The 24,589-nt window shown below is 44.3% G+C and overlaps 1 protein-coding gene across 4 annotated transcripts in view; it reads left to right on the forward strand.

Moving 5' to 3' along the window:
* The window catches only part of UBE3D (ubiquitin protein ligase E3D), a 181,669-nt gene that overhangs the window by 10,515 nt on the left and 146,565 nt on the right, over positions 1–24,589 (forward strand). For all 4 annotated transcript variants that reach the window (XR_014471739.1, XR_014471740.1, XM_083177139.1 and 1 more), the window contains exons 2-3: positions 2,021–2,217; positions 23,728–23,818. Coding sequence is in view for 2 of the 4 variants with exons in the window: in XM_083177139.1 (XP_083033265.1) it covers positions 2,021–2,217; positions 23,728–23,818 (288 nt within the window). In the remaining 2 variants the exon portion in view is untranslated. The remainder of the gene's footprint in view (positions 1–2,020; positions 2,218–23,727; positions 23,819–24,589) is intronic.

Raw genomic sequence — 24,589 nt, forward strand, 5'->3', positions numbered from 1 at the left:
GAACACTACTAACAGATCCCTACCAATATTCCAATATTTTTCTGCCTGATGGGGAGTAACTGAAAAAGAGTCCATACGGTACCGTATTTGAATTCTCTTTGGTTGTCCAGATCCGTTCCTATAATGCCTCCTTACTAAAGTCCATATCTCCAGTTGTGATCCAATGTGTAAACAAAATGGTATGGGTTAGAAATCTCCCTTTCGTGGGGGTCCCGATGTTGGGAGGGCAGGAGTTCACATATGGGATTGCACTCCTTGGCTGGTCTTGTGAGCTCTACTCCACTAATAGATCCACCTCCTTTAGATTCTTGTGGAAGTTTTTGTGCCATAAACTGGATCGTTGGTATTGGGTTAAGGCTGGTCCGGTCTCTGGAATATTGCAAGGTTCTGTATGGAAATGAGTTCCAATAGTGTACTCCCACTACATCACTGTTGGTATCCCGGCTTTATCAAGGTGATCAAACCTCCACAAGAAACTAAAGAGGTGGATCTATTAGTGGAGTAGAGCTCACAAGACCAGCCAAGGAGTTCAATCCCATATGTGAACTCCTCCCCTCCCAACATTGGGACCCCCAGGAAAGGGAGATTTCTAACCCATACCATTTTGTTTACATATTGGATCATAATTGGAGATATGGACTTTCGTAAGGAGACATTATAGGAACGGATCTGGACAACCAAAGAGAATCAAATACGGTACTGTATGGACTCTTTTTCAGTTATTCCCCATCAGGCAATTCTAAAATGTTTTTTACTAATTTTATTTTAATGCACCCACTATTTTTAATGGTATTTGTTTATTAAAAATCTATTGACATAGTGCATCAAAAAATGTTACATTAGTGTTTGTAATTATTGGTAATCAATATATGTAGCGCGGAGCACAATAACCCCCTTTTTTTCTATGCCCTGAAAATCCTACCCTGGTCCTGACCAGGGTGGAATACGGTGAGGACCCGGGTTGGGGGTAGGCTAAATGGGTATGCCGGGTCATCCGACCCCGCTCCTGTTTACAGCAATGGGGGAGCCAAACCTCTGGACCGCAGCATCAGGATGCGGTCAGGATGAAGGTTGGGCTGGGGACTCACACAGCCTCCGCTGCTTTGCTGTCCAGACAGCAGCAGAGGCAGGGAGGAGGTGAATGGATGCCTGTGTGCGGCATCCATTCACCTCGCGGGCTGGGGGGGTGCACGGAGGCTGGGGGCAGCCCAGCAGCTTACGTTGCTCGGCTTGCCCCAGCATGGTGGTCCTGGCGCTTGGAAATGATGTCCTCTCCTAGCATAGCCCCTGTTTACACTGCAGGTCAGCACCGCAGTGTAAATAGAGAAAATACCAGATTCGACCTGGCTTGGAACTGTGTTCCAAATACCAGATCGGATCTGGGATTTTGGTGTAAAAGAGGTATAGTATAATTCTCAAGTAAAGCTGCAATCCGTTTTTAGAAAATGCAATTCTGTTGTTGATTCTCCCCTACAACATGTAATATCTGTAAACATCAGGAACAGCTGTACACTTTTACAAATGCATATGTTAACACCAAAAATAATAAATATATTTGAGCAAGCTACCTTCCACACCCACTTTTATGAGATAAATTGCTAACTATATAGCAAATTATGATCTTTATTTACTTTTGGAAAGCACAGTGTTAGCAATTCTTTTTTATAGTCTGTATTTCTGCAGCTTTAATTTTCTGTAAAATGCAAATAATTGAAAATAGATAAAGAACAACCCTCCATTTACTTTTTCTCCGCACTGAATGAAGTGAACTGGAAATCAATTTGATTTCCCTCTGGTTGTTTCTAACATTTCCTTTCATATTTTGCTTGAGTATAGTATCAATTAAATATAATATTTTAACTTTTATATTTAACTGGATGTATTCATTATGAACTACACGGTGTGCTAGGGGCATTTTTATTTTCATATATTGCAGTGCAAAAAGAAATTGAGCAGAATATTTATCAACAAACTATTCTTTGTTAAATGTGGTTTATGTTTGTGTCTTTCTGTTTTCTAGGAGTCTGGAAGGCAAAAGATTTCCAATTGACATTTCTGTAACTCAGTCGTCCTTGCAGATCCAGTCTCCTGATAACTGCGAGGAGCTTCATTTACCACAGGAGGTCAAACTAGTTCCTTCCACATGCAGATATGTACAGTACTTCTCTGGAGAAGGTTTACATGTACGGTTAAAGGCTGAAGTTGGCTGTACTACAGGTATTGGCACAAAGCATCACTTGTATGAAAGAATGGGGGAAACTGTGAGAGTAGCAAGTGGATTTACAAAGGTTTGTCCTGAAATTTATGCCAAGAGATAGATTTTATTATAACCCATGAGATAATTTACTTAAATAGTTTTCCCAGATTTTTCCCACTTGTGCCATTTATAGTACCAGTTTGCCACATGGTATTATGACAAAAGATACTATGGGGGGGTATTCAAAGTTTACTTTTGGGCGTCATGTTTATCACACCTTTCAGGTTCACGCATCTGACGTCTTTTAAAATAATGGTCGGGTTTGCTATTCAAATGTTTTTTTCTTTAGATGTCTAATCTGCTGTAGTTGTCTTATTTATCACGCCCATTTATTCCCCTCTTTTAATCTCACGCCCATTTTATCTCTTTTTTTTTTTTCTATCACGGACTGCATATATTTTATTTGCGTGCCATTTTATTCTTTTTTTATTCCCTATTTTGTTCCACATGTTTTTACCCTGCCCAGTCATACAAGTTTGTCTCCATTATAAGAGTGCCCCTCACCCTGTTAAGCAGACGCCATTTAATTCGCACTGCCCTCGCCCAACTACACCCTGATGTGTCCTGCACTGTGATTCTGAAGGGTGCCAGACGAGGTCCCGACAGTCATTTACCCAACGTCGGGATCCCGACTGTTAAAACACTGACAGACTGGTTTCCACAGCCACCGGCTATTCTCCCTCTTGCTTCCCTAACCCACTTTGTGTAGTGGCCGGACCCCTTTTTTGGCCCCCAAGGCACCATGCTCTTCCCACTATAGAACTCTTGTTTGTGGCTTTTTGCTGCCTCCATTCCCTTCCCCACATCATGTCTGTGCCCTTGTGAAATTATCTATTTGTTTACAGTTTCTTATAAAGCGCAGCACATTGGGCATCTTCTGATAAACTCTCTCTGTTCTGCTCGGGGACCGTGGTACTGGCATTGTACTGAATAACTCAGTGTGTGCGTTGTTGCTACCTGAATTCATTTCACTGCCCCGGTCACATGCAGCCCTGTCGCCACTGACATCTCATGCATGTCCAGACATACTCTGTGCTGCTGTGCCATGCCTAGGGTGCCTTACTCCCACAGTATTTGTTTACAGATAGGGAGTCCTATGCGTACCAAGTTTTGTGTAAATTCCTCCAGCCATTCCTGATTAATGCTGTCTCCTGATGTACTCTGTGCTTCTGTCCCATGCCTAGGGGTGCCTTACCCCCACAGTATTTGTTTTCAGATTGTAAGTCATATGTGTACCAAGTTTGGTGAAAATTGCTTAAGGCATTCCGGCGTTATGCTGGAACATGCATGCATACATACATACATACATACATACATACATACATACATACATACATACACATCCAGTTTTATCGATTTCCATGGATGGACAGTGAAATTTGTAAAACCGATTCTTAGCCAGCACCTGGACCTAAAGAGAAGCTACCTGCCAAGTTTTAAGATTGTAGGCCTTGTGGTTTAAGAGATTTCATGATGAGTTACTCAGTCTCCTTTTTTGCCTTTTATATATTAACACCCCCTAATGGTTATGGAGGTACAGTACTTGTTGCTGTGCCTTCCTGTGTAAGAGAGTAAAATAAACGAATAGAGCTAGCAGTCATCATGGACAATATTGGATATGCCAAATATTGCCCCCGACAATGGGCGCAAGCCCTAAATATGTGTCCCTGCCGCTCATTTGGTCGCTTTGGGGACCCTACCTGCTGCAGTCAGGATCCCTGAATCTGATTCCGACCGGGTGGCCATCTCCTGCATTTGTGGGGGGTTTTTTCATGCGACCCCGCCTAAAATGGCTGCAGGTATTTATATCCCAGCTAGTCCAGCCCCTTATTTTAGATTTCAAAGGCCAAGCTGACGACGGTCGCATGTGGTACTTTGCAAACCACAATCTGACCATGTTCCGACCATCGTGGTCGCATCCGGATGGGATTGAGATCGTTTTGCACAAAAAACACACTGATCAAAGGCGGAGCCACGACGGCGTGCGTGTGAGGGGAAGTGAGTCTCAGCTCCCCAGCGTCTCTCCCTTACCAGCCGTCCCCTGACCCCTGCTCTCCCCGCCAAGGCTAGACGCTGACGGGAGGGCGCGCGAGCCAAATCCCGGCAGCACTTACTGAAGCGTCGGCTGTATCACCTCCTGACGCTGACACTCGGTGCGGCCGCTGCCTGTCCGTGTGGACCACAGACGCCGGAGGCGGGCATCTCATCCAGCGTCTCTCCCTCTGTCTGCCGCCTGCTGATTCTGCTCCCCCGCCACGTACGGACGCTGACCGCAGTAAGTGCAGGATAAAGGCTGCAGAGATTAAGAAGCGGGAGCATCCACTTGAGCCCGCCAGCGCTGCTACACAATTTGTTTGTACTGTCCCCGATACTGTTCCTCGACCTGGCATCAGACGCCAAAGGCTGCTGTCTCCTGCACACCAGATGCTTCCCAGTGCAGCCTGAGCTGAAGACGCAGGCATCCAGCGTCGGGCTGGGGACCCAGCTTCCCCCCTCCTGGTGACCCCTATTAGCAGTTGGGAGACATCCACAGACGCAGGAGAAGGAGAAAAAGGAAAAGGACGCAACCCAGCAGGCAGATCCCTGCAATTAGGGAAACAAGCTGAGAGATAAGCAAGGCCTCCCGACGGCAAAGGTGCCTAAAGTCAGAGTACCCTCCCCCCTCAGCATAGAGGAGGTAGAGGCTGAATTGGGACGGAAGAATATCGTCCGAGGAAAGGCTGAAGACTGTGTGAGTAAAATTGTCTTTTAAGACTCAGTGACTGTGATATTGTTAAAAGTTTATGAACCCTGTATACTGAGTGCCCTCCAAGACTAAACACAGACTAAACACAGTAGGGGGAGCAAAGTCAAAAGGGCATACATTGCATAGCAGAGAAACAGCGAGTGGGGTCTTCGGTGTGCAAAATCCCAGTACAACTGTCCCATACACCAGAATGGTAAAGACCGGGGCAGCGGCCGCAGCACGGCAAGAGAAAATTGCACGGGCACAGGCACAGAGTGCAAGTAATTCAACTTCGAACACTCCACATACAACCCCAGTTAAAAATGGTGGGGAACAGCCTCAGAATGAAGTCACTCTACAGCAGGTACTAAATGCAGTCAGCTCTTGTGAAACTCGCCTATCAGGGCAAATGGATAAATTACAATCTGACATAACTTTGTTGAGAGATGATGCCCAAAAGACTCGGGACAGGGTAACTGAGGCTGAGAACCGAATCTCGAGCTTGGAGGACATTATGATACCTATGCAAAAGCAGATACACATATCTTCAAGTAAAATTACGGACTTACAGAATAAAGTCACTGATATGGAGGGGAGGCTTCGCAGAAGCAACTTGCGGGTGATAGGCCTAGAGGAGAGAGCGGAAGGGAAAGACCCTGAAAAATTTATGGAAGGATGGCTCATCCAAATATTCGGGAAGGAGACCCTTACTCCCTTCTTTGCAATAGAGAGAGCACATCGTGTACCCTCTAAACCCCCTATTCCCGGAGGTCCGCCACGCACTATGCTATTAAAACTTCTACACTATCAAGATCGGGACAATTTACTGAAACTTGCTAGATATAGTGAAAACGTGTGCTTTAATGGGCAAACAATTTCGTTCTTTCCTGATCTACCATATACAATCCAGAAAGAAAGAGCAAGATTTAAGGAGATAAAGGAAAGATTGAGAGTCCTAAACATAAAATATTCTATGATGTATCCGGTTAAACTCCGTGTGCAGCATAAAGAGGAGACCAAATTCTTTTTTTCTCCAGAAGAGGCTGCCGAATGGCTCAACAAGGTCCATCCGGGCCGTACTCAGTTGCCCACTTAAGGAAAAAAAAAAAAAAACAGCTGGACAAAATTTGCTGCGGACTGTGAATATGTGTTGGCCTTGAGCGGGGGGGGGGGGGGGGGGGTGTAAGGGAGGTTAAAATATAGTACCCTGTCAGAAAGCTTTAAGTCAAGTGTTGAAATTATGTGACAGGGGAGAACAGGATATCCTGTAGTTCTTTTTTGGGGAGCTGAGCACGCCTAAGAAAAAGGGACAGAACCTTAGTGGCAGAGTGTAAGAGCCTTCAAAGGGTGGTTAGTGTAAAATAGGGTGTAAGAGAGGTTGGGTAGATATAGGTATGCCTAAAGGGATAGGTTATACAGGGAGGGGGGAGGGGGGCGGGGTGAGTGTTTGTTTTTTATGTTGTATGTTGTGTATTAATTGTAAATCCTGCAAACCCTGTCCGGAACAGTTAGCGAAATTGGAGAACCATCACCTTAGCGTCAAGGAGGAGAGAAGTGAGAAAATTGGAAATGGTTAATGTATTAACATGGAACGTGAGGGGGATAAACGAAAAAATTAAGAGGGCATTGGTATTGAAGTACTGTAGAGATGTGACGGCAGATATTATATGCCTGCAAGAGACTCATTTATTTGGGGATAAAATAGCAACGGTAAAGAGACCATGGATTGAAAAAGTATACCATTCCCAGTTTTCTCCATCCTCTAGAGGGGTTACGGTGTTAATTAAAAAAGGTATTGGTTTTGAATGTATATCGAGTAAAATAGATCCACAGGGGCGATTTGTTTTTTTGGATGCGTATATCGCATCATGTAGATTTTGCATAATGGCAATATATATACCCCCGCCATTTTCCTATGATGTTCTCAGGAAGGTGGTTGACTTTGTGGCGGAGCGGCCAGCAGCACAAGTCATTTGCCTGGGTGACTTTAACGCAATCATCAACTTCAAATTAGACCGATTACAGATGAAAGCGAGTAAAGTCACAAAAAATAATGGGTTAGCAGAATTTGTTAAACAGCTGGGATGGCGAGACATATGGAGTGAGAGACACCCCAATGTCCAGCAGTATACATGCTATTCGGCCTCATGCAACTCCTTTTCTAGGATTGACATGATGCTGATCTCAGCTGAGTTAGCAAATCAGGTGGTAAAGATAGAGCACGCAGCACGTGGCATTTCGGACCACTCACCAGTAATCATGCAAATAGACCTGAACCTTGATAAGGGATTTACCTACTGGCGCTTTCACCCAAGTTGGCTGTCTAGGTTCAAATGAGGGGATGTAATGGGAGGGGAAATTGAAGAGTATTTCAGCCAAAATACGGCTACGGCCAGTGATACAGTGGTATGGGAGACATTTAAAGCCTTTCTCAGAGGCATTCTTATGAAAGAAATAGCTGGTGAGAAGAGAAAATGTCGTGAAATAGCTAATATTTTAGAGTCGGAAATGGTTGGGTCGGAACAGCGATACTTGGCGAACAAAAGTGAGGTTTCCAAAGGAGTATGGTTAAGTGACCAGCAAAAATGGCTGGAGCATCTTCAGACAATGGCCAGTTGTAGAATTCTAAAAAGCTCCCACCAATATTACTTGAATGGTGATAAAGCAGGTAAATTTCTATCATACCTGACCAAGGTCAGGGCCGTAACTAGGGGGGGGCTGGGGGGTCACGCGCACCGGGCGCTGGAGGGGGGGGGGCGCGGGCTGCGTGTGCGCCGAGAGCCGGCACCCACCCGGTGGCCGGCGCACTCACTACACTGCCTGCGTGTTGAACTTGTCGTCTGCCGCTGCCCGTGCGCTCGCTGATCACAGGCGAGTCAGCGCGGGCGCGGCCATGACACTGTGTCTGTCAGTGTCTTAAAAAAAAAAACATTGTCCAATGGGAGGGAGGGAATGCGAGCGGGCTGTCCAATGGGACTGCGGGCGGGGGCGTGGCCTGGGATGAACGTGCCAGAGGAGGCAGGGGAAGGAAGCAGCAATGTCTACTCTACAGGTACAAGCCAGGCACAGTCTCCAACTTTAGTGTGCCAGATATATCATACTGTATACTGTAAGCAGTGCTCCTTTGCCCTCTGACTGCTCCTGTACTCCCCAGTCCAGCTACTTGTTAGGACTCACAAGGCAGGCACGGCAGCTCAGCAAAGAGGTATTCTTCTTTGGGAGGGAGAGGGAATGCACACCCCTGGTCTATAATATATGTGTGTGCCCATGCCATGTGTTTGTCAATGTGCCCATTGTGGGGCATATGTATAATGGGCATCATGTGTGTGACATATGTTTAATGGAGCATCACGCTGTGGGGCATATGTATAATGGGCATCATGTGTGTGGCATAAGTTTAATGGAGCATCATGGTGTGTGTCATATGTATAATGGGCATCACAGTGTGCGTCATATGTATAATGGGCATCACAGTGTGCGTCATATGTATAATGGGCATCACGGTGTGCGGCATATGTATAATGGAGCATCATGTTGTGGGGCATATGTATAATGGGCATCACAGTGTGCGTCATATGTATAATGGGCATCACAGTGTGCGTCATATGTATAATGGGCATCACGGTGTGCGGCATATGTATAATGGAGCATCATGTTGTGGGGCATATGTATAATGGACATCATATGTGTGGCATATGTATAATGAGCATCCAGGTGTGCGGCATATGTATAATGGAGCATCACGGTGCGTATCATATTTATAATGGGCATCACAGTATGCGGCATAGGTATAGTGGGCATCACGGACTGCACTTTTGGGGTCATGTGTATCTGTAACTGCACTATTGGGGGCACCCCATGTGGCTACAGCTCTTAGAGAGCTGACCATGCCCTCATAGTGGAAAAAATGGGGGATGTAGCCTCGCAGGAGTTCAACGGTAGTAGGTGAACCATCTAATTTTTGGCAATTGCTTAATTGCAGATGTCTCCTCTCCTCTGCCTCCAGAGTTGGGATGTATTTTTGTGGCATATTGTGTATCATTCAGGGACAGTGTTCTATCAGGTGGCAGCAGCAATTAACCATTGCTTATAATGTGTACTGGGGGGGCATAACGGTGTGTGCTATAATGTGTACTGGGCATTACGGTTTGTGGTGTAATGTGCTCTGGGCATTACGGTGTGTGCTGGAATGTGTACTGGGCATAACGGTGTGTGCTGTAATGTGTACTGGGCATTACGGTGTGTGCTATAATGTGAATTGATACTACTATGTGACCACACCACTTCTCCCCCCCCCAAAAAAAAACATGCCCTAAATTTTTAGCGCGCGCCTTCGGCGCGCACTATACCTGTTTTACGGTTCATATAGTTTCTAGTATATATGTATCTTGATGCAAGTGGACCAGCTGAGGGATAATTTATAAATATATATTTCATTTCAGAATACAGTATATATAATAATAATATATGATATATTGTCTTGTTTGTTGGTTTAATATCACCCTTCTGTTGTCTGTAAGCACACACATATATATATATATATATAATTATTATTTTTTTGGGGGGGGGGGGGCACTAAATGAATGTCTTGCCCCGGGCACCAGAAACCCTAGTTTCGACCCTGCCAAGGTAGATACCCCCTCAGGTACTATAACAAAAATATACACAGATAGTGGCGATATCGTAACTACTACCCCGGAAATAACCAAAGTTTTCGTTAAACATTTCAAGGAGGTATATAGAGCTAGACTGGACACAGAAACGGAGATAATAAAAAGTTTTCTGGACCAGCCCAAAATGCCAACCCTATCAGAGGAGAGCAAAATAAAACTGGAAGAACCCTTTAGCTTAGAGGAGGTGGAAGAGGCCCTTAGGACAATGCCACTGGGCAAAGCCCCAGGGGTCGATGGTTTGCCAGGAGAAGTATTTAGATTTTTTGGGAGGAACATGGCGGGGCATCTGCTTCAGTCATTCAGGGGGATGGAAGCGGAGGGTAGGTTACCCCACTCAATGACTGAGGCGGTTATTAATGTCATCCCTAAAATAGGAAAAGACCCCCTAAGTGTTGACTCATACAGGCCAATTTCACTTATCTCGGCAGATGCTAAGATATATGCTAAAATTATAGCAGTAAGACTAAGTAAAGTGATCCAGGAAATGGTACACCCGGATCAAACCGGTTTTATCTGTGGGAAATCAACAACTATTAATCTCCGGAAAGTGTTCTCATATCTGCAATGGGCAGGGGTAATGAAAAAAAGTGTAGGGGTTGCCTCATTTGACGCCAATAAGGCTTTTGACTCAATAGAATGGCCTTTCTTGCGGCAGGTGTTAAACACCTTTGGTTTTGGACCTAAGTTTATTGAAAGAGTGTTTTTGCTCTATCAATCGCCTTCCGCAAGGATACTCATTAATGGGTACGTTTCCGAACCCTTTAACCTTTCTCGGGGCACCAGGCAAGGGTGCCCGTTGTCGCCACAGCTATTTGCACTGGCGATCGAGCCCCTTGCCTGTAAATTAAGAGCTGCATTAGAATCCAGAGGGGGTCCAGGAACCTACAATATTATTTCTCTCTATGCCGACGACTTACTGGTTGGACTTTCAGACTACCAGAGAGACTTAGATGGGGTACTTGAAATTATCCAGAAATACGGGAAATTCTCGGGGTTGACAACTAACCTAAGCAAATCACACTTGTTAATCACTGGAGGAGAACCTAATAGGCTAAGTCTCTCAGCTCAATACCCACAAAGAGTAGAACATTTTAAATATTTGGGTATATATGTGTCGGAGGACTCAGGGGAGTATGTAGTAAATAATTTGGAGCCCATAATTTCGGAAATGAAAATCAAATGTAAAAACTGGGCAAAACTACCCCTCACTGTAATAGGGCGGGTCAACCTGGTCAAGATGGTTATCCTACCCAAAACCTTGTATGTACTCCAACATGCACCTTGCTATATTGGAGAGGCGGTATTTAAGAAGATCCATGGCATTATTTCATCGTTTGTATGGAGAAATAAGAAGCCTAGGGTTAGGATGGCCACACTGACCAGAGCGAGGAGAAAGGGGGGAATGGCCCTGCCTAATTTTAGGCTCTATTATTTCGCATCACAAATTGCGCAATTGAAAATATGGCTAAATGCAAATGACTGTCCCTTAGAGCTATGTAAGCTAATGGCGTGTGTGGCACCTGGCTATACGCCGTTGCAGGTTTTATTGACCAAGTTTAAACCTAAAGCCCAGCCCCCAATGGTGATGCAAGCCAAGAAAATCTGGCAGTGGGCAAGTAAGATCATGGGAACGGGTGGTATTGACCCAGACACATATTTGTTTTCATTTAACCACTTTGAAAAGATTAAAAAACACCAAGGGGTTAGAATATGGGCCCAGTATGGAGTATCTTCGATAGGGCAAGTGTATGTAAACAATCAAATTAAGTCATTTGCTCAGTTGCAGGAAGAATTTGAACTTCCTAACCAAATGTTTTTTAGATACCTGCAATTGAGGAGCGTACTTTCCTACCTAGACAAAGAGCAGGGGTTTTGTATTGTAGACTCACCGGCAAAAACATTCATAAATAGGTTAAGAAAGGAGAAAGTAGTGTCGAAGTGCTATCAATTTTTACTAGACACCACCCAAGGGGAAGACCTAGAAGACCTAAGGCTAAAATGGGAGAGAGAGATCTGCCAGGTTTAGATAGAGAGATATGGGAAATCGCTCTTAAATCCCCTATAGCAGCCACAAACTCTATTAGAACACAGCAAATTCAGTTTAATATTCTACACAGAGCCTACATGACCCCTGAAAAAATTAGCAAATTTTCACCGAGCTCTCCGAATAAATGTCCAAAATGTAAAAACAGAGACTGTGGGTTCTTCCATTTAATCTGGGAATGTAAAAAGATCCAGAGACATTGGCAAGAAATTAAGCTCATAATGGAGCAAAGTGGTATACCCATCCAAAATGCCTCCCCTCTTGCTTATATCCTAGGAGTTTGGCAAAATGTCCAAATGACGCAGGGTCAAAGGAAACTGGCAATTTATTTGAGCTCTTTAGCTAAAGTTATTATCGCACGTACATGGATGGCAAAGAATGGCCCAGAAGTGAAATTATGGATCAATCTGGTAAACCTCACTTTTGAACACGAAAAATTTGTTAGTAACACACGTAATAACACAAAAAGATTTTTTGAGACTTGGGAGGGCTGGCACAAAACAAAATACTATAAAAAAGAATAATAAGCCAAAAAAAAAAAAAAAAAAGAGGGCTTCATACACATAGATTAGTGTGTTGTCATAAATCACTTAATATATAAGTTATAACACAGTTCATTAAATTTAAGTAAGGGAAGGGGGGTGGAGGGAGGAATGGGAGGGTATATAGACATACACGGACACAAGTAAATAATAAATAAATGCACAGATGAGGTTGCAAAAGATCCTAAAAATGTCCAAAAAAAAAAAAAAAAGGGGGCCCAAGACACCTGGAGATAATGGTCAGTTAAAAGTATATACCTGAACGGAATATTGAAAAGAAAATATCTTCTCTGTTTAAATTTATCCCCCTCACCCCCCCCCCCCCCCCCCTCTTCGTGATAGGTAGAATAACTAAAAGTAAAAAGCGGTTGATGATTTTCCATGTATAAAGGAGTAAAAGGCGAGGAGGTGATTGGATCTCCAAAGATAAAAGACGATAAAGAGTTTAAAACTGTGGTACCGAACAGGGAAGATAGGTAATGTGTGCAGGAATAATTCTTTTTTTTTTTTGTATAATAATGGAAGGTAATTGGAATGTTTTTAAAGTTTGTCATGTCTTTATATGTATATGAATGGAAAACTTGAATAAAGATTACTTAAAAAAAAAAAAAAAAAAAAAAAACTATTTGCAAATCATGAGCTGGGGACTGCCGGGAAGTTTAAGGGAAACCGTTTCTCCATCGTCTAACGACGTTCTGGTGTGTACCCCACATTAGATTTGGGGGAGTTATTTTGTTTCTGTGCAGGGTAAATACTGTTACTTTATTCTTACACTGCACTTTAGCTCTCTTTGTACATGTGACATTTGACCAACCTGCAGTGCAGCCTGAGTTTTCCCATGTTGAGAACAAATTTGTGCAGCGATCATGTCTGATTTAGGTCCATATTTCCCTATGTTTTCTGAGGACCTTGGAGACAGTGGTTGCGTAAAAGATACTGATATCCTACTTATCTGAGACTGTAGTTTAGCTGCGTCATCCTGTAAAATAATACAGATTGGACTGCTCTTCCAGATTATTCTTCATAAAAAACTGCATTGCATCCACTGCACTACACCACACAATATCAGATGTTGAGAGTAATGCCGGGTACACAGTAGGCTGATCCGCCGATAATTCTGATGATCGATACACACTTACTGATTTTTAACCCAATGTGCTGCGATGCTAGTCATTGGCAGCCTCTGCAGCAGTTGTGTAGGCGGTCTGCACACAGCACAATACACCATTATATCGGCAGAACATTTGTGTATATTTTGCACTGTATAATAGGAGAATGTTGTTATTTTGTAGTTTAATTTTATGTAATATTCTGTAGTGTATATAAACAAACATTTTGTTTGTGTAGCCAGTAAACTTTTCTATAAGCTTTACCCTTATCGCTGTGTGCATCTAATTGTTGAAGTATTTCATTTTTTCTGTATGTAATGACATTCAGTAGTTATATATCCACATGCTTTTTTGTACTGTGGTTTTTTTCCCAGAATGCTTTAAAGCTAGACTTGTTTATAAGTACAATAAAATAGAGCTTTTTTATTATTTCCTACCAGGTTGGTGAACTGTGAAGCTAGCACTTTTTTAAAACTATCTCTCTGCAAACTGCCTAGAGCAGTGGTTCCCAAACTGTGCGCCTAGGCTCCCTGGGGTGCCTCGGAGCACTTGCAGGGGTGCCTCGGTTTGGTTGTCCAAATCCAATTCAAATAATTTATGGTCAATGTAATAGGCAGAATCAGTGCTGGTGGCTTCCAGTTTTAAAATATGTGGATAAACAGAAGTGAAGTTTGTCCCTCACCACATAACTGGACCTAAGGCTGACATATAAGCACAACTTATTTAATATAATATTGTTTTCTGAAATTCTCGGTAGCAAAATTTGCACCTAGGGGTGCCTTGACAAATATTCTGATAATCTAGTGTGCCGTGATGCAAAAAAGTTTGGGAACCACTCGCTTAGGACAGAGACTGGCAGCAGTAATTGAGTGCCAAGCAAGTGGCCACTCCCTTTAATATTTGGTCCCGCAAGACGCTGTATCTCTTCATAAAAAGAAACTTATTATCAGTCACTTTCTAAAATGAAAAATTAGGAACATCCTTTTAGTTTACAAAAGTGTTATTTAAGTTATTGATAGGAATAATAAATTTACTGTCCCTGCTGTGGTGTATGGACAACGGCTATCTGGCCCTTCGGGAAAATGCCAGAAGGGCTGATGGCCTAGTGGGCTGATTTTTGCAGCCCACATGCTGAGGTGGGCGGGCAGGAGGGAGCCGCTGCACTGACTGTGTGCGAACACATGCTGCGGCGGCTGGGCAGGAGGGATCCCTTACTAGTGGGCAGCCAGGCAGGAGGGAGCCGCTTTCCTGTGTGCACGGAGGCCTTCCCCCTTCCTCTCGAGGCGGAAGCTGCTTGCCTCTCCTCCCCATCCCGCCCTTCACCGACCTGCCAGCGCTGGGAGCCGATCACACAGACCACCACTACACCCCCCCTGAGAGAATGTGCCCTCTGCTCCAACCCCACTGGCAGCAGCGCGGAGCGGGGAAGCGCCCCCCCCCCCCCCCCATCCCCAACATCACAAAAGCAAAAATGTAAGTGTCAGTGGCACTTTTGGGGGCATTGTGTAACGTCAGGTGCACTAATGGTGGCATTAAATTTATAGGCAGGACTACTGGGGTGATTACATGTAGCAATGTGGCATAATATGTAATGGGCATCACGGTGTGCAGAATATTGTGTAATGGGCATCACGGTGTGCAGAATATTGTGTAATGGGCATCACGGTGTGCAGAATATTGTGTAATGGGCATCACGGTGTGCAGCATTTGTGTAATGGGCATTATTGTGTGCAGCATTTTGTGTAGTGGGCATTACGGTGTGCGGCATAATGTGTAATGGGCATTACGGTGTGTGGCATTATGTGGAATGGGCATTACGGTGTGTGGTATTATGTGGAATGGGCATAATGGTGTGTTCCAGAATGTGTAATGGGCAGTGTAATGCCTCCTTTCCATGAGACCATGCCCCCTTTTCGCCGCACAAGGGTCCCGCCTATGATATTTATCCTCCTATTATTAGACGGTGCTACACTGTTAGAATTTTTTTTTGGGAGTAAAGCATTAAGTGGAATCTCCTGAGTGCATCTACGTTTAACAACTACCTCAAGCCCATGGGGAGCATATGTTGATATCTTGTTTGTTTAGAGCAGTGGTTCTCAAACTGTGGGTCCTGACCCCAAAGTAGTGGGTCCCGACCACCTCAGAATGGTGTCACGACTCCATGTTGCTGACCATCAGATGAATGTGTCTGTGAAGGGGGGGGCAGGGGATATCTCATTAAGTAAACATCCTCTGCTTCCCTCTTCCATCCCCCTTTTCCATCCCCTCATTACCCCCTGCCTCCCTGTCACAATAGCGGGTACTTCACTTCACTGACCACACATGTGGCGGCCATTCTTTGTTAACTTGCTGGGGTCCTGTAATAATTTTTATTATCTGACGGTGTCCCAGAGCAAACAGTTTGAGAACCCCTGGTTTAGAGTATTTTGGTTGTCATACTGTAGCTCTTTCTTTTAAAGTGCTAAAGCACTATTCTGCTACTAGCACTACTCAGTGCTCTGGGATTCTAAGTAGAAAAAATTTAAATTTACACATTATACATGATTCTGATAATAGAAAAGCAATGTTTATTACTGTTATAAGACAACTTATCTATATATTTCCCACCAGACGTGAATTAAAACGACCCACCAGTTTTCTTTTTTAATACCGACAGCTGTGACCCTGTCCCGTTCTCGGCTGGCTCGACGTGAAATGGGGGTGTGGCCACGAGATACCGCCGTGAATCGTCGAAATGCAGCCGGTAGCTCAACAATCCATGACCGTTCTCAGCAGAATGGGCCCGACTGCTTCCAAAGTCGGGTCTGTTCTGCCGAGATCCCTGTTCAATGTTGTTGGGAAAGACCGCATTGAATAGGGCCCCGCTGCTATTTCCCCCATTGGGAATAGCGGCGGGAGATTGAATACCCCCATAAAAGTCCTGTTCTGATTAGGTGCATTGGGAGAAACAGTGCAGTGGAGTCATCAATAACATGTGTAATTAACTCCCCCCTCCTTATGTATATGTGGCTGTTGCACAGATTAATATTAACGATACAAGGCAATCAATGTTACACTCGGCAGAAGAAGCCCAATTCTTTGTGCTGCGAGTGATGTTTCAACGATGCTAACAGAAATGTTGATTGTATAATTATAGTGTGCTAGTATACTAGTGATATTATCAATCTGAGAATGTGTTGGACATTTAAGTGCTTATGTATTATTAGACGGGGAGGTTTACTGTAAATGCTGGTGATATGTGATGGCCTGTTTTTTTTTTTTTGTTTTTTTATTATTATTATTCTTGCTATACAACTCATATTTTTGTGATAGTTTTCTGTAAAAATCATTTTATAAGTAAATACAATGGGTACTTATGTAGTATCTGGGCTGCCGATTTTGTGATTGTATGCCTTACCTTAAGGCATACAATCAGATGCGATGCGATGCGATTCGATGCGATGCGATTTTGCATAGGATTCAATGTTAAGAAGGTCCTGTTCATTTCCCCACTATCCAAGTGGGCATAGAGTTGATTTTATATAGCGTGGCGAGCGCAGCGAGCCACCGAGCCCGAAGCGTGGCGAGCGAACGCATATTTCTTAAAAAGTATTCTGTGTCCCCTCGCGGGGCTCGCTACGCTCGCCACGCTTCGGGCTCGGTGGCTCGCTACGCTCGCCACAGGTTTATATCCAACTCCATGCCCACTTGGATAGTGGGGAAAGGAAAAGGACCCCTTTTTCCCATTGAATTCTATGTTAAAATGGACTCAGACCATTTTAACATTGAATCCTATGGAAAAATCTTGACCATCGCATCGCATACGATTTGGTCGCATGCGATGCGATACGATGCGATGCGATCCGATCCGATTTCTAAATCGGAAGCCCAGATACTACATAAGTACCATACAATGTTATAAGATTTGAAATCGTTTTTAAGGTTTCACAATAGAACACATTTCAGTAGTACTGTAATGTCCATAGTTTTCTGTTGTATAATTTGTCCAGCTGAGGGCACTGTTTCCATGTGTATTTCCTCGCCAGGCTTATCTGCTCTATTTCTAATGCTGTGCTGTTTCAGGAGCAAAGAAAATCAATCATTTTACCAACCTACAGTTCTCCTAATGAGCATCACGGAGAGAAAGGTGCTATTGAACAACTGCTTCAGACAATATCTTTGCTGAAAATAATATGAATCCCTTTGGCCCCTTTACACTTGCAAAAGAAATGTTTAATAGTTTTAAAAACTTATTGGCCTCAGATCCACTGTGCTCCCACCGCTGCACCATGTGATTTAGCTCCAGCTCTCCTGCTTCAAATGTTATAGGACATACACTTGTGTTACCTTAACCACATAAACTGTCATCCTTTCCTTTAATCTATATTATTTATACGCTTTCTGTTGTCCTCATATTGTCTAATTTGTTTGGCGCACACATTGTTTTGCTACATTTTTTTAATCCTCTCAAATGTTAATTCATTTCAAGCTAAAAAAATATTAGAGATTATTTTAATTACCTTTCTTCTGTTTACTTCAAATAAGATATTTTATTATGTTTTGGTTGTTTACTAGATGTATGAAAATTGGTTTTAAGTGCATTCTTGTATCAGAATATTAAACAAACTATTAAAGATTGGTATTCATAACAAGTCATAATCACAATGAAATGTAATCCTGTAATTCTATTTTTGTTACTTACAATGCCTCCCATCTAGTGTGCGGAGTCTGTTATTGTAGCTTCCCGTCTTTCCTTTATATCTTTAGCTAATCTTGGGAATAGCTCATTTTACTAAATCCAATATAGAAACACAGAAACCAAAATGTTATCCAACACTGGGCATGATATTGAGATGCACGTAGTGCTGAGGAGTATGGGTCATTGGAACGACCTACATTACCGTAGGTTTTGACATGCATTGTGCCGACCACTGAAGGTCAACATGGCTATGGTTGGAAGGTTGACACATGCATTAGGTTGACAATGGGAAGATTGACAGTGAAAAGGTCAACATGAGTTTTTCATTTATTTTGTCCCGAACATCGATATGGACACCAAGTGTACCACGTTCCCTCACATGGCTCGTTGTGCTCACCACAAAAGTGACCGACTTTGAGCTCAGAATCGCCTTGTGTGCATGGGCGTTTAGTTGAGACAGATACTTTGAGCAACCAAAGGGTTGCTCATAAGTTTGATGCTGTGATGTGGTTTTAGATGTTGAGTCTTGTGTATGTAAGCAATGGGTGGGGCTGCTGGCGGTGGGCACTGCTGTGCACACAAAGGCAGCTACTGCATTAGCATATTTCCTCAGATCTGCTACCTGCCCATACCTTGTGTTTCTATAATTTATACATTAGTTGTTGCACCCAGAAGGACAGAATAAGATGGGATAACTGTTTTACTTTGTCTAGCATCTACTGTAATTTAAAGTATTGTATATATTTTATGACCTGTTCCAATTTATGTCATTGTCCGTGTTTTCATTCTAATATAATGGGAACTCTACTTTAAATGTGATTACTGTTCATTGTATACTAATGTCGGGTCCTACATCTCTGCCTTTAAGCGTTTTCATACCACATGTATGTGCTATTCTGAAATTGACATAACTTCTCCATATCAGTCTCTCCCTGACATAGGGCGTATTTGGGAGAGAATCTGGGAGCTTTGCTGTAGTAAAGCAATCACACAGAGCCACGCTGCGAGTATCATGGGAGTCATGTGAAGGAGAAGTGAAGCCAGTTTCTGACAGTCACTGGGCAGCACTGGGTTCTGCTCTGCATGATCCCCTGCATTAGTGGAATCAATGGATTGTAGCATTAGCATATAGTAAAGTCTTCCATGTCTGCTCCCAAATACAGACACTGTTTGCCATGCCCACCCTGCCTCACTGTGTTCTTTACATTGAGAACCAGGGTAAGATGAAGATGCCTTTCTCTTACAAAATTGTCATCTGCCCAAAGCCACCCAGTGGGCAGCTCATGTTCACTGCGGACTTTTTATTTATAAGTTTGTAAAGTGTGTGTGTGTGTGTGTGTGTGTATGTGTATGTGTGTATATATATATATATATTATCATTAACCCTTTGAGTACCAAGTGAATTTGACAAAATAGGTGTGAAAATTGCAAAACAAGCATTTGTATTTATCATAATGACCTGTAATGTTACCTTATATAGGAAATGTAATCTTTTTTTTACACCACATCTTTTATTTAAATTTATATAACAAATGTGAGTGACGCTGGCATATTTAGTGGATATGTTGCACATCACTCAGAGGGTTAATAGTCATTGGTTGGACATTTCGGGAGGTGTAACAAACTGTCTAAGGAGGACATTTGGAGAAATTGCCCTATAGCAACTAGTCAGCTTCTAGCTATTCTCTAAACTGTACTTGATAAATGATAACCAGATGCTGATGGTTATCATGGTAACCTTAATGGCTTGTTTCTCATGTTTGATGCTGTACCCTGCATTTATATGGTTCCAATGTTTTCTCGCTACCATTAGCTCTCTTAGGGCGGGATGTACTAAAGGGAAAATGCGGTAAAACCCCCGTTTTACCGCATTTTCCTATGTACTAAAACCCGTTCGCAGCGGTTTCGCAGGGCAGGGTATCGCCACCTTTGGGTGGCGATACCCTATAGAAGCCTATGGGCTTCTTTTCGCCGCCCGCCGCGTCGCCGCAACCCGCCGCCTCGCCGACCCCCCCTTTCCCCCCTCCCTTGGGCTTACCTTCTTGCAGGTCCTCCTGGACCCCGGAAGGTAAGCCCTTCCTCCCCCTAGCAACGCAGCCGGACGTCCTTCCGGCTGCAGGGGGAGGAGGAAGCGCCGGGGACAGCTTGCTTAGCTGTCCCTGGCGTGTAGGCATCAGGAGCCGACTGGGAGGTGACGGAGACCCCCCGCACACCACAGTACAGGTATCGCGGGGGGCCTCCGTCACCGCATCGCGATGCCAGCCGCATATGTTAGTACATATGCGGCGGCATCGCGGCGGGGGGGGCGCGAAGGGCGGCGATGTATTTTAATACATCCCGCCCTTATTATTTTATATACACTTTGAGCTGTCGCGGTTTTGACTTCTGCTCCTGCCTCAATGATTTATTTTGCGATATGCAGCAAATCCTGTTTAGGATTCGCTGCACATTCGCAGGGTTCCGGAGGGCTGGAGCATTCGCATCCAGCCCTTCTCCCCCTATTCAACGCCTCAGGGGCTCGCTGCCCCTGGTGGCGAATTTTAAAACACACACACACACCCCCCGGCGAATGCCGCAGGGAGCCATGGACGGCGGAAGGCAGGGAGATAGAAGCCTCCCTGCCTGTGCCGGAATGGCGGGGACACAGGGAGAGCCCCGGGAGAGCTGGCAGGGGAGGCGGTGGAGGGGAGCGCTGCACTGGTCCCGTTCTTGCATATGTAATGAGCGGGACCAGGCGCAGTGAATATCTAATGAGCTGCTTCCCGCCCCCCTGTGGCGTCATGTGTAAAAAAAAAAAAAAAAGTAAAAATTAAATATATTCATATGCTGCAAGCACATGAATACACAAAGCAAGCCCCTTCACATAATAAAATTACAGATTTTTTTTTTACACCAAAAAAAACCCCTTTATTTTAAAAGATCACATTTCAGTTCACCTTAAATAGATGTCGAATGCAAAATGGTGAATCATGGCGAAAATCATGATGAAAGCAGTTCTCCATCCTAGCATTGAATACACTCTCGGTGAATCGCAGTGAAAACCCCATTGAAATACACCAGCGAATTGCTGTGAGCATGAAACGGAGAACTGGCCGGCATTCACTGTTTGCTATCAGCGAACAGTGAACATCGAATAGGGTGAATCAGATTTTCAGTGAAAAAGATTCACCGCAAGGAGGGAAAAACAGCCCGATTCGCCAAAAAATCAGATGAATGGTTCCCTCTTAGGGCAGTATTCAATGAGAAAATTCTCCGTGCATGGAGAGCGTTTTATTTCGCTCACCATGCACTCTCCGTGTTTTTGTGGAGATTCTCCATGTTTGGAGATTCTCCGTCACGGCACTTGATCCACTATTCAATGTATTTAAGACTCGCCGCCACTCGCGACGAGTCTTAACCCCTGCAGCGGACGAGCATCCGCGGCAGGGAGCTTTCAGGGAGCCGGGGGACGGAAGCAGCCAGAGAGATTAAAGTCTCCCTGGCTGCTCCAGAGGAATGTGGAGGGGAGGTGGGCTCCCCGGGACCCAGGCAGCACAGGCTGCCCCCCCCTATAGCCAGCGGGGGACCCAGTATTCACTGCACCCGATCGTGCATATTAAGATCGGGTGCAGTGAATATATGAATATCTAATGAGCGGCTCGAGCGCTCCGGCCCCCTGCTGGCTGCACTGTGTAAAAAAAAAAAAAAATATATATATATTATTTTTTTTTTTAAATTAAATATATATTCATGTGCTATAAGCACATGAATAAAAATAACATGCCCCTTCACAGAAAAAAAAACCTGATTTTTTGACACCAAAATTAAAAAAAAAAAACCTTTTAGTTTAAAAGTTCACATTCCAGATCTCCATCAAAAGATGGAGAATTTCTACACTGAGAGAGACGGCGAAAATCACTTAGAAAGACGGAGAATATTTCACATTGAATAGGGTTGCTCGCTTTTGGAGAGCAAAATGCTCCGTCCAAGGCGAAAAAAGCAAAAATTCTCCATAAAACACGGAGAATTTTTCTCATTGAATACTGCCCTTAGTGGTAGGCAGTGGCGTGACTATGGAGGGTGCAGGGGATGCAGCTGCTATGGGGCCCTGCCACTAGCAAAGCCCATTAAGCACCCTCACTGCACCGCACTTTCATAGTTATGCCAGTAGAGATAGGGGTTTATGAGAGGGAGTGGAGTATCGCAGGGACCCCATATTGACTGTGCCCGGTCCGAGCCTAGTGTAGAGGAGAGACCCGGGAGACACTCGTGAGATGATGCTGATGTCATCATCTCACGCGGGCGCGCGGAAGCAGCAGAGAGATTCCTGCTTCCAGTGCTCTCTCTAAGCACCCGCTCCCCGTGCGCCTCTCCAGATTTCAGCCAGCTATCCCCTATCCCTCCCCACTAGTGCCTGAACCTAACCCCCTCAGCCCAACATAAACCCCACCTTCCTGCAGCCTAATCCAAACCCCCCCCCTCTGCAGCCTAACCCTGCCATGCCCTGTCTTTTGCCTGTCCCCACTGTTATGTCCCTGCCACCCCTGTTGCCTTGGGTGTGGTATGGGGTTCCGACAGTCGGTATCCGGACAGTCATTAGCCCGACATCGGAATCCCGACTGCCCGGCCTCAGACAGCGTGGCCAGCACAAAAAAGCCCCTTGTGGGCTCGCTGCGCTCGCCACGCTGCGGGCACGGTGGCTCGCTATGCGAGCCACCTATTCTATTCTCCCTCTATGGGGGTCGTGGAGCCCCATGAGGGAAAATAGCGGGTGCCCGTCGGGCACCCGGCTGTTGGCGTTTTGACAGTCAGGATCCCAACGTCAGGTAAATGACTGTTGGGATCACGTCCGGCACCCATTTACTCTGTCCTGGTCCTGTCAAATCTGTCCTTACCTTCTCCCTATCAGCTCTATCCTGACCCTGTCACATTTGTCCTGACAATTTCACCTCTTTACTGCCATCCTCTCTCCTGTTCCCACTGCCGTGTCTCTGTCCTGTCATCACTGTTCTGTTTTTGTCACCCATCACTCTTGCCCCCTTGTTCTGTCATGTACCTGTCACGTCTGTCCTGATTTTGTCACCTCTGTGTTGGTCCTTTCCTTGTCATCTCTATCCTGGTCTAGTTACATCTTTCCATTTTATGCATATGAGTCCCAATGTGTGTGTATTTTTTTTTTTCACCACTGAGTGCCAATGTGGAGGTGCGAGCACTTTTAAGCGAATTTAGTCCACCGTAAAGTGCGCCCGGTGCCATGATGATTCAAGAGTGTGAATCATCCGCGTCTAATAGGATCGACCCCATAGTTTGGGATCCTTCCATAATTAACTCCCTGAATAACTCTGTGGTCATGGGAATTTAGGTGCCCGTTTTGTACATACTGGTTCACAGTTGTACACATAGACATGCCCCTAAAACAGTCACAGTGTGCATTAATTTTGGCCACCCTGTTACCTTCCAAAATTCTTATAAAAATTTACTTGGCTCATAGCTGTGAATCAGGGCTTAAATGTGTAGTATTCCCAATGCTTTCTTGCGATGTTCCATCCCTATTTGATTCCTCTTCTCCCAGCTTGTAATTAGTGCAGGGACTTTATAAAAACTCCTGTGTACCAGAAATACACTGTTTAAATGAAAACCACAAGTTGGTTTGTCTTTTTTAGTCTTCTTTTGAAAGGTGTTAAATTAATTAATCGATTTTGGTATTAAATGTTTTACAGAACTGGTTCCAACTTTGGAGGAAATCCTGAAGTGTGATGACAAAACCACATTTTACTGCCAGTCATGTGGAGATGTCCTTATTCAGCAACAGTAAGAACATTTCAGTACTCTAGCACAGCTGAGCTCAGTGCTGTGGTACATGTTTCTAATTGTTTTAAAGATGTTTAAACTTTTGAAATGTTATTTAAGTGTATGTGTAATGTTTCCTGAAGCACTACAGTTTGCAATACTTACTGACCTGGAAACCAATTTCAATACACTGGGAGCAATAGTAGTGGAGCTCAGCAAGATAACTCAAACCTTACTTTCTATGGTAGTGTGAAGTTCTCAGCATAAATAGCACATCAGATTTCCCGGCCCGATCCCATTGGATCGGGCCGGGAAATCTGATGTGTTTGACATCCCATTAGGTTTGATGCACGGTCCCGTGCGCATCGGACCGGAGTTGAAAGTGGGACCTGCATGCCTTGCGATAGCTTTAGCATTCCCTAATACTTTGTCAAGGCATGATGGGACTCAGTGGCGTAACTAGATACATGTGGGCCCCATAGCAAAAGTTTGGAAGGGCCCCTATTTATCACCTAATGCTGAAAAATGTATACAGCACATGTAACTTTAACAAGCAAAGTGGGCCCCTCTCAGCTCTGGGCCCCATAGCAGCTGCACCCCCTGCACCTATGGTAGTTACACCCTTGATGGGACTTGTAGTTTTACAACAGCTGGAGGGCCATAGTTTGCATGTGCCTTATTTACTGTAGTGTCCTGGTTGTGTTTGGGTATGGAATAGTACATTTTCATTAAGACCATCTAGCCATAAAATATGCAGCTATATAGCTGAATGTAGTTATTACAGTCTTTTAG

The sequence above is a fragment of the Crinia signifera genome, chromosome 3 (assembly GCF_055691185.1).
Source record: "Crinia signifera chromosome 3, ASM5569118v1, whole genome shotgun sequence".
NCBI classification, from domain to species: Eukaryota; Metazoa; Chordata; class Amphibia; order Anura; family Myobatrachidae; genus Crinia; species Crinia signifera.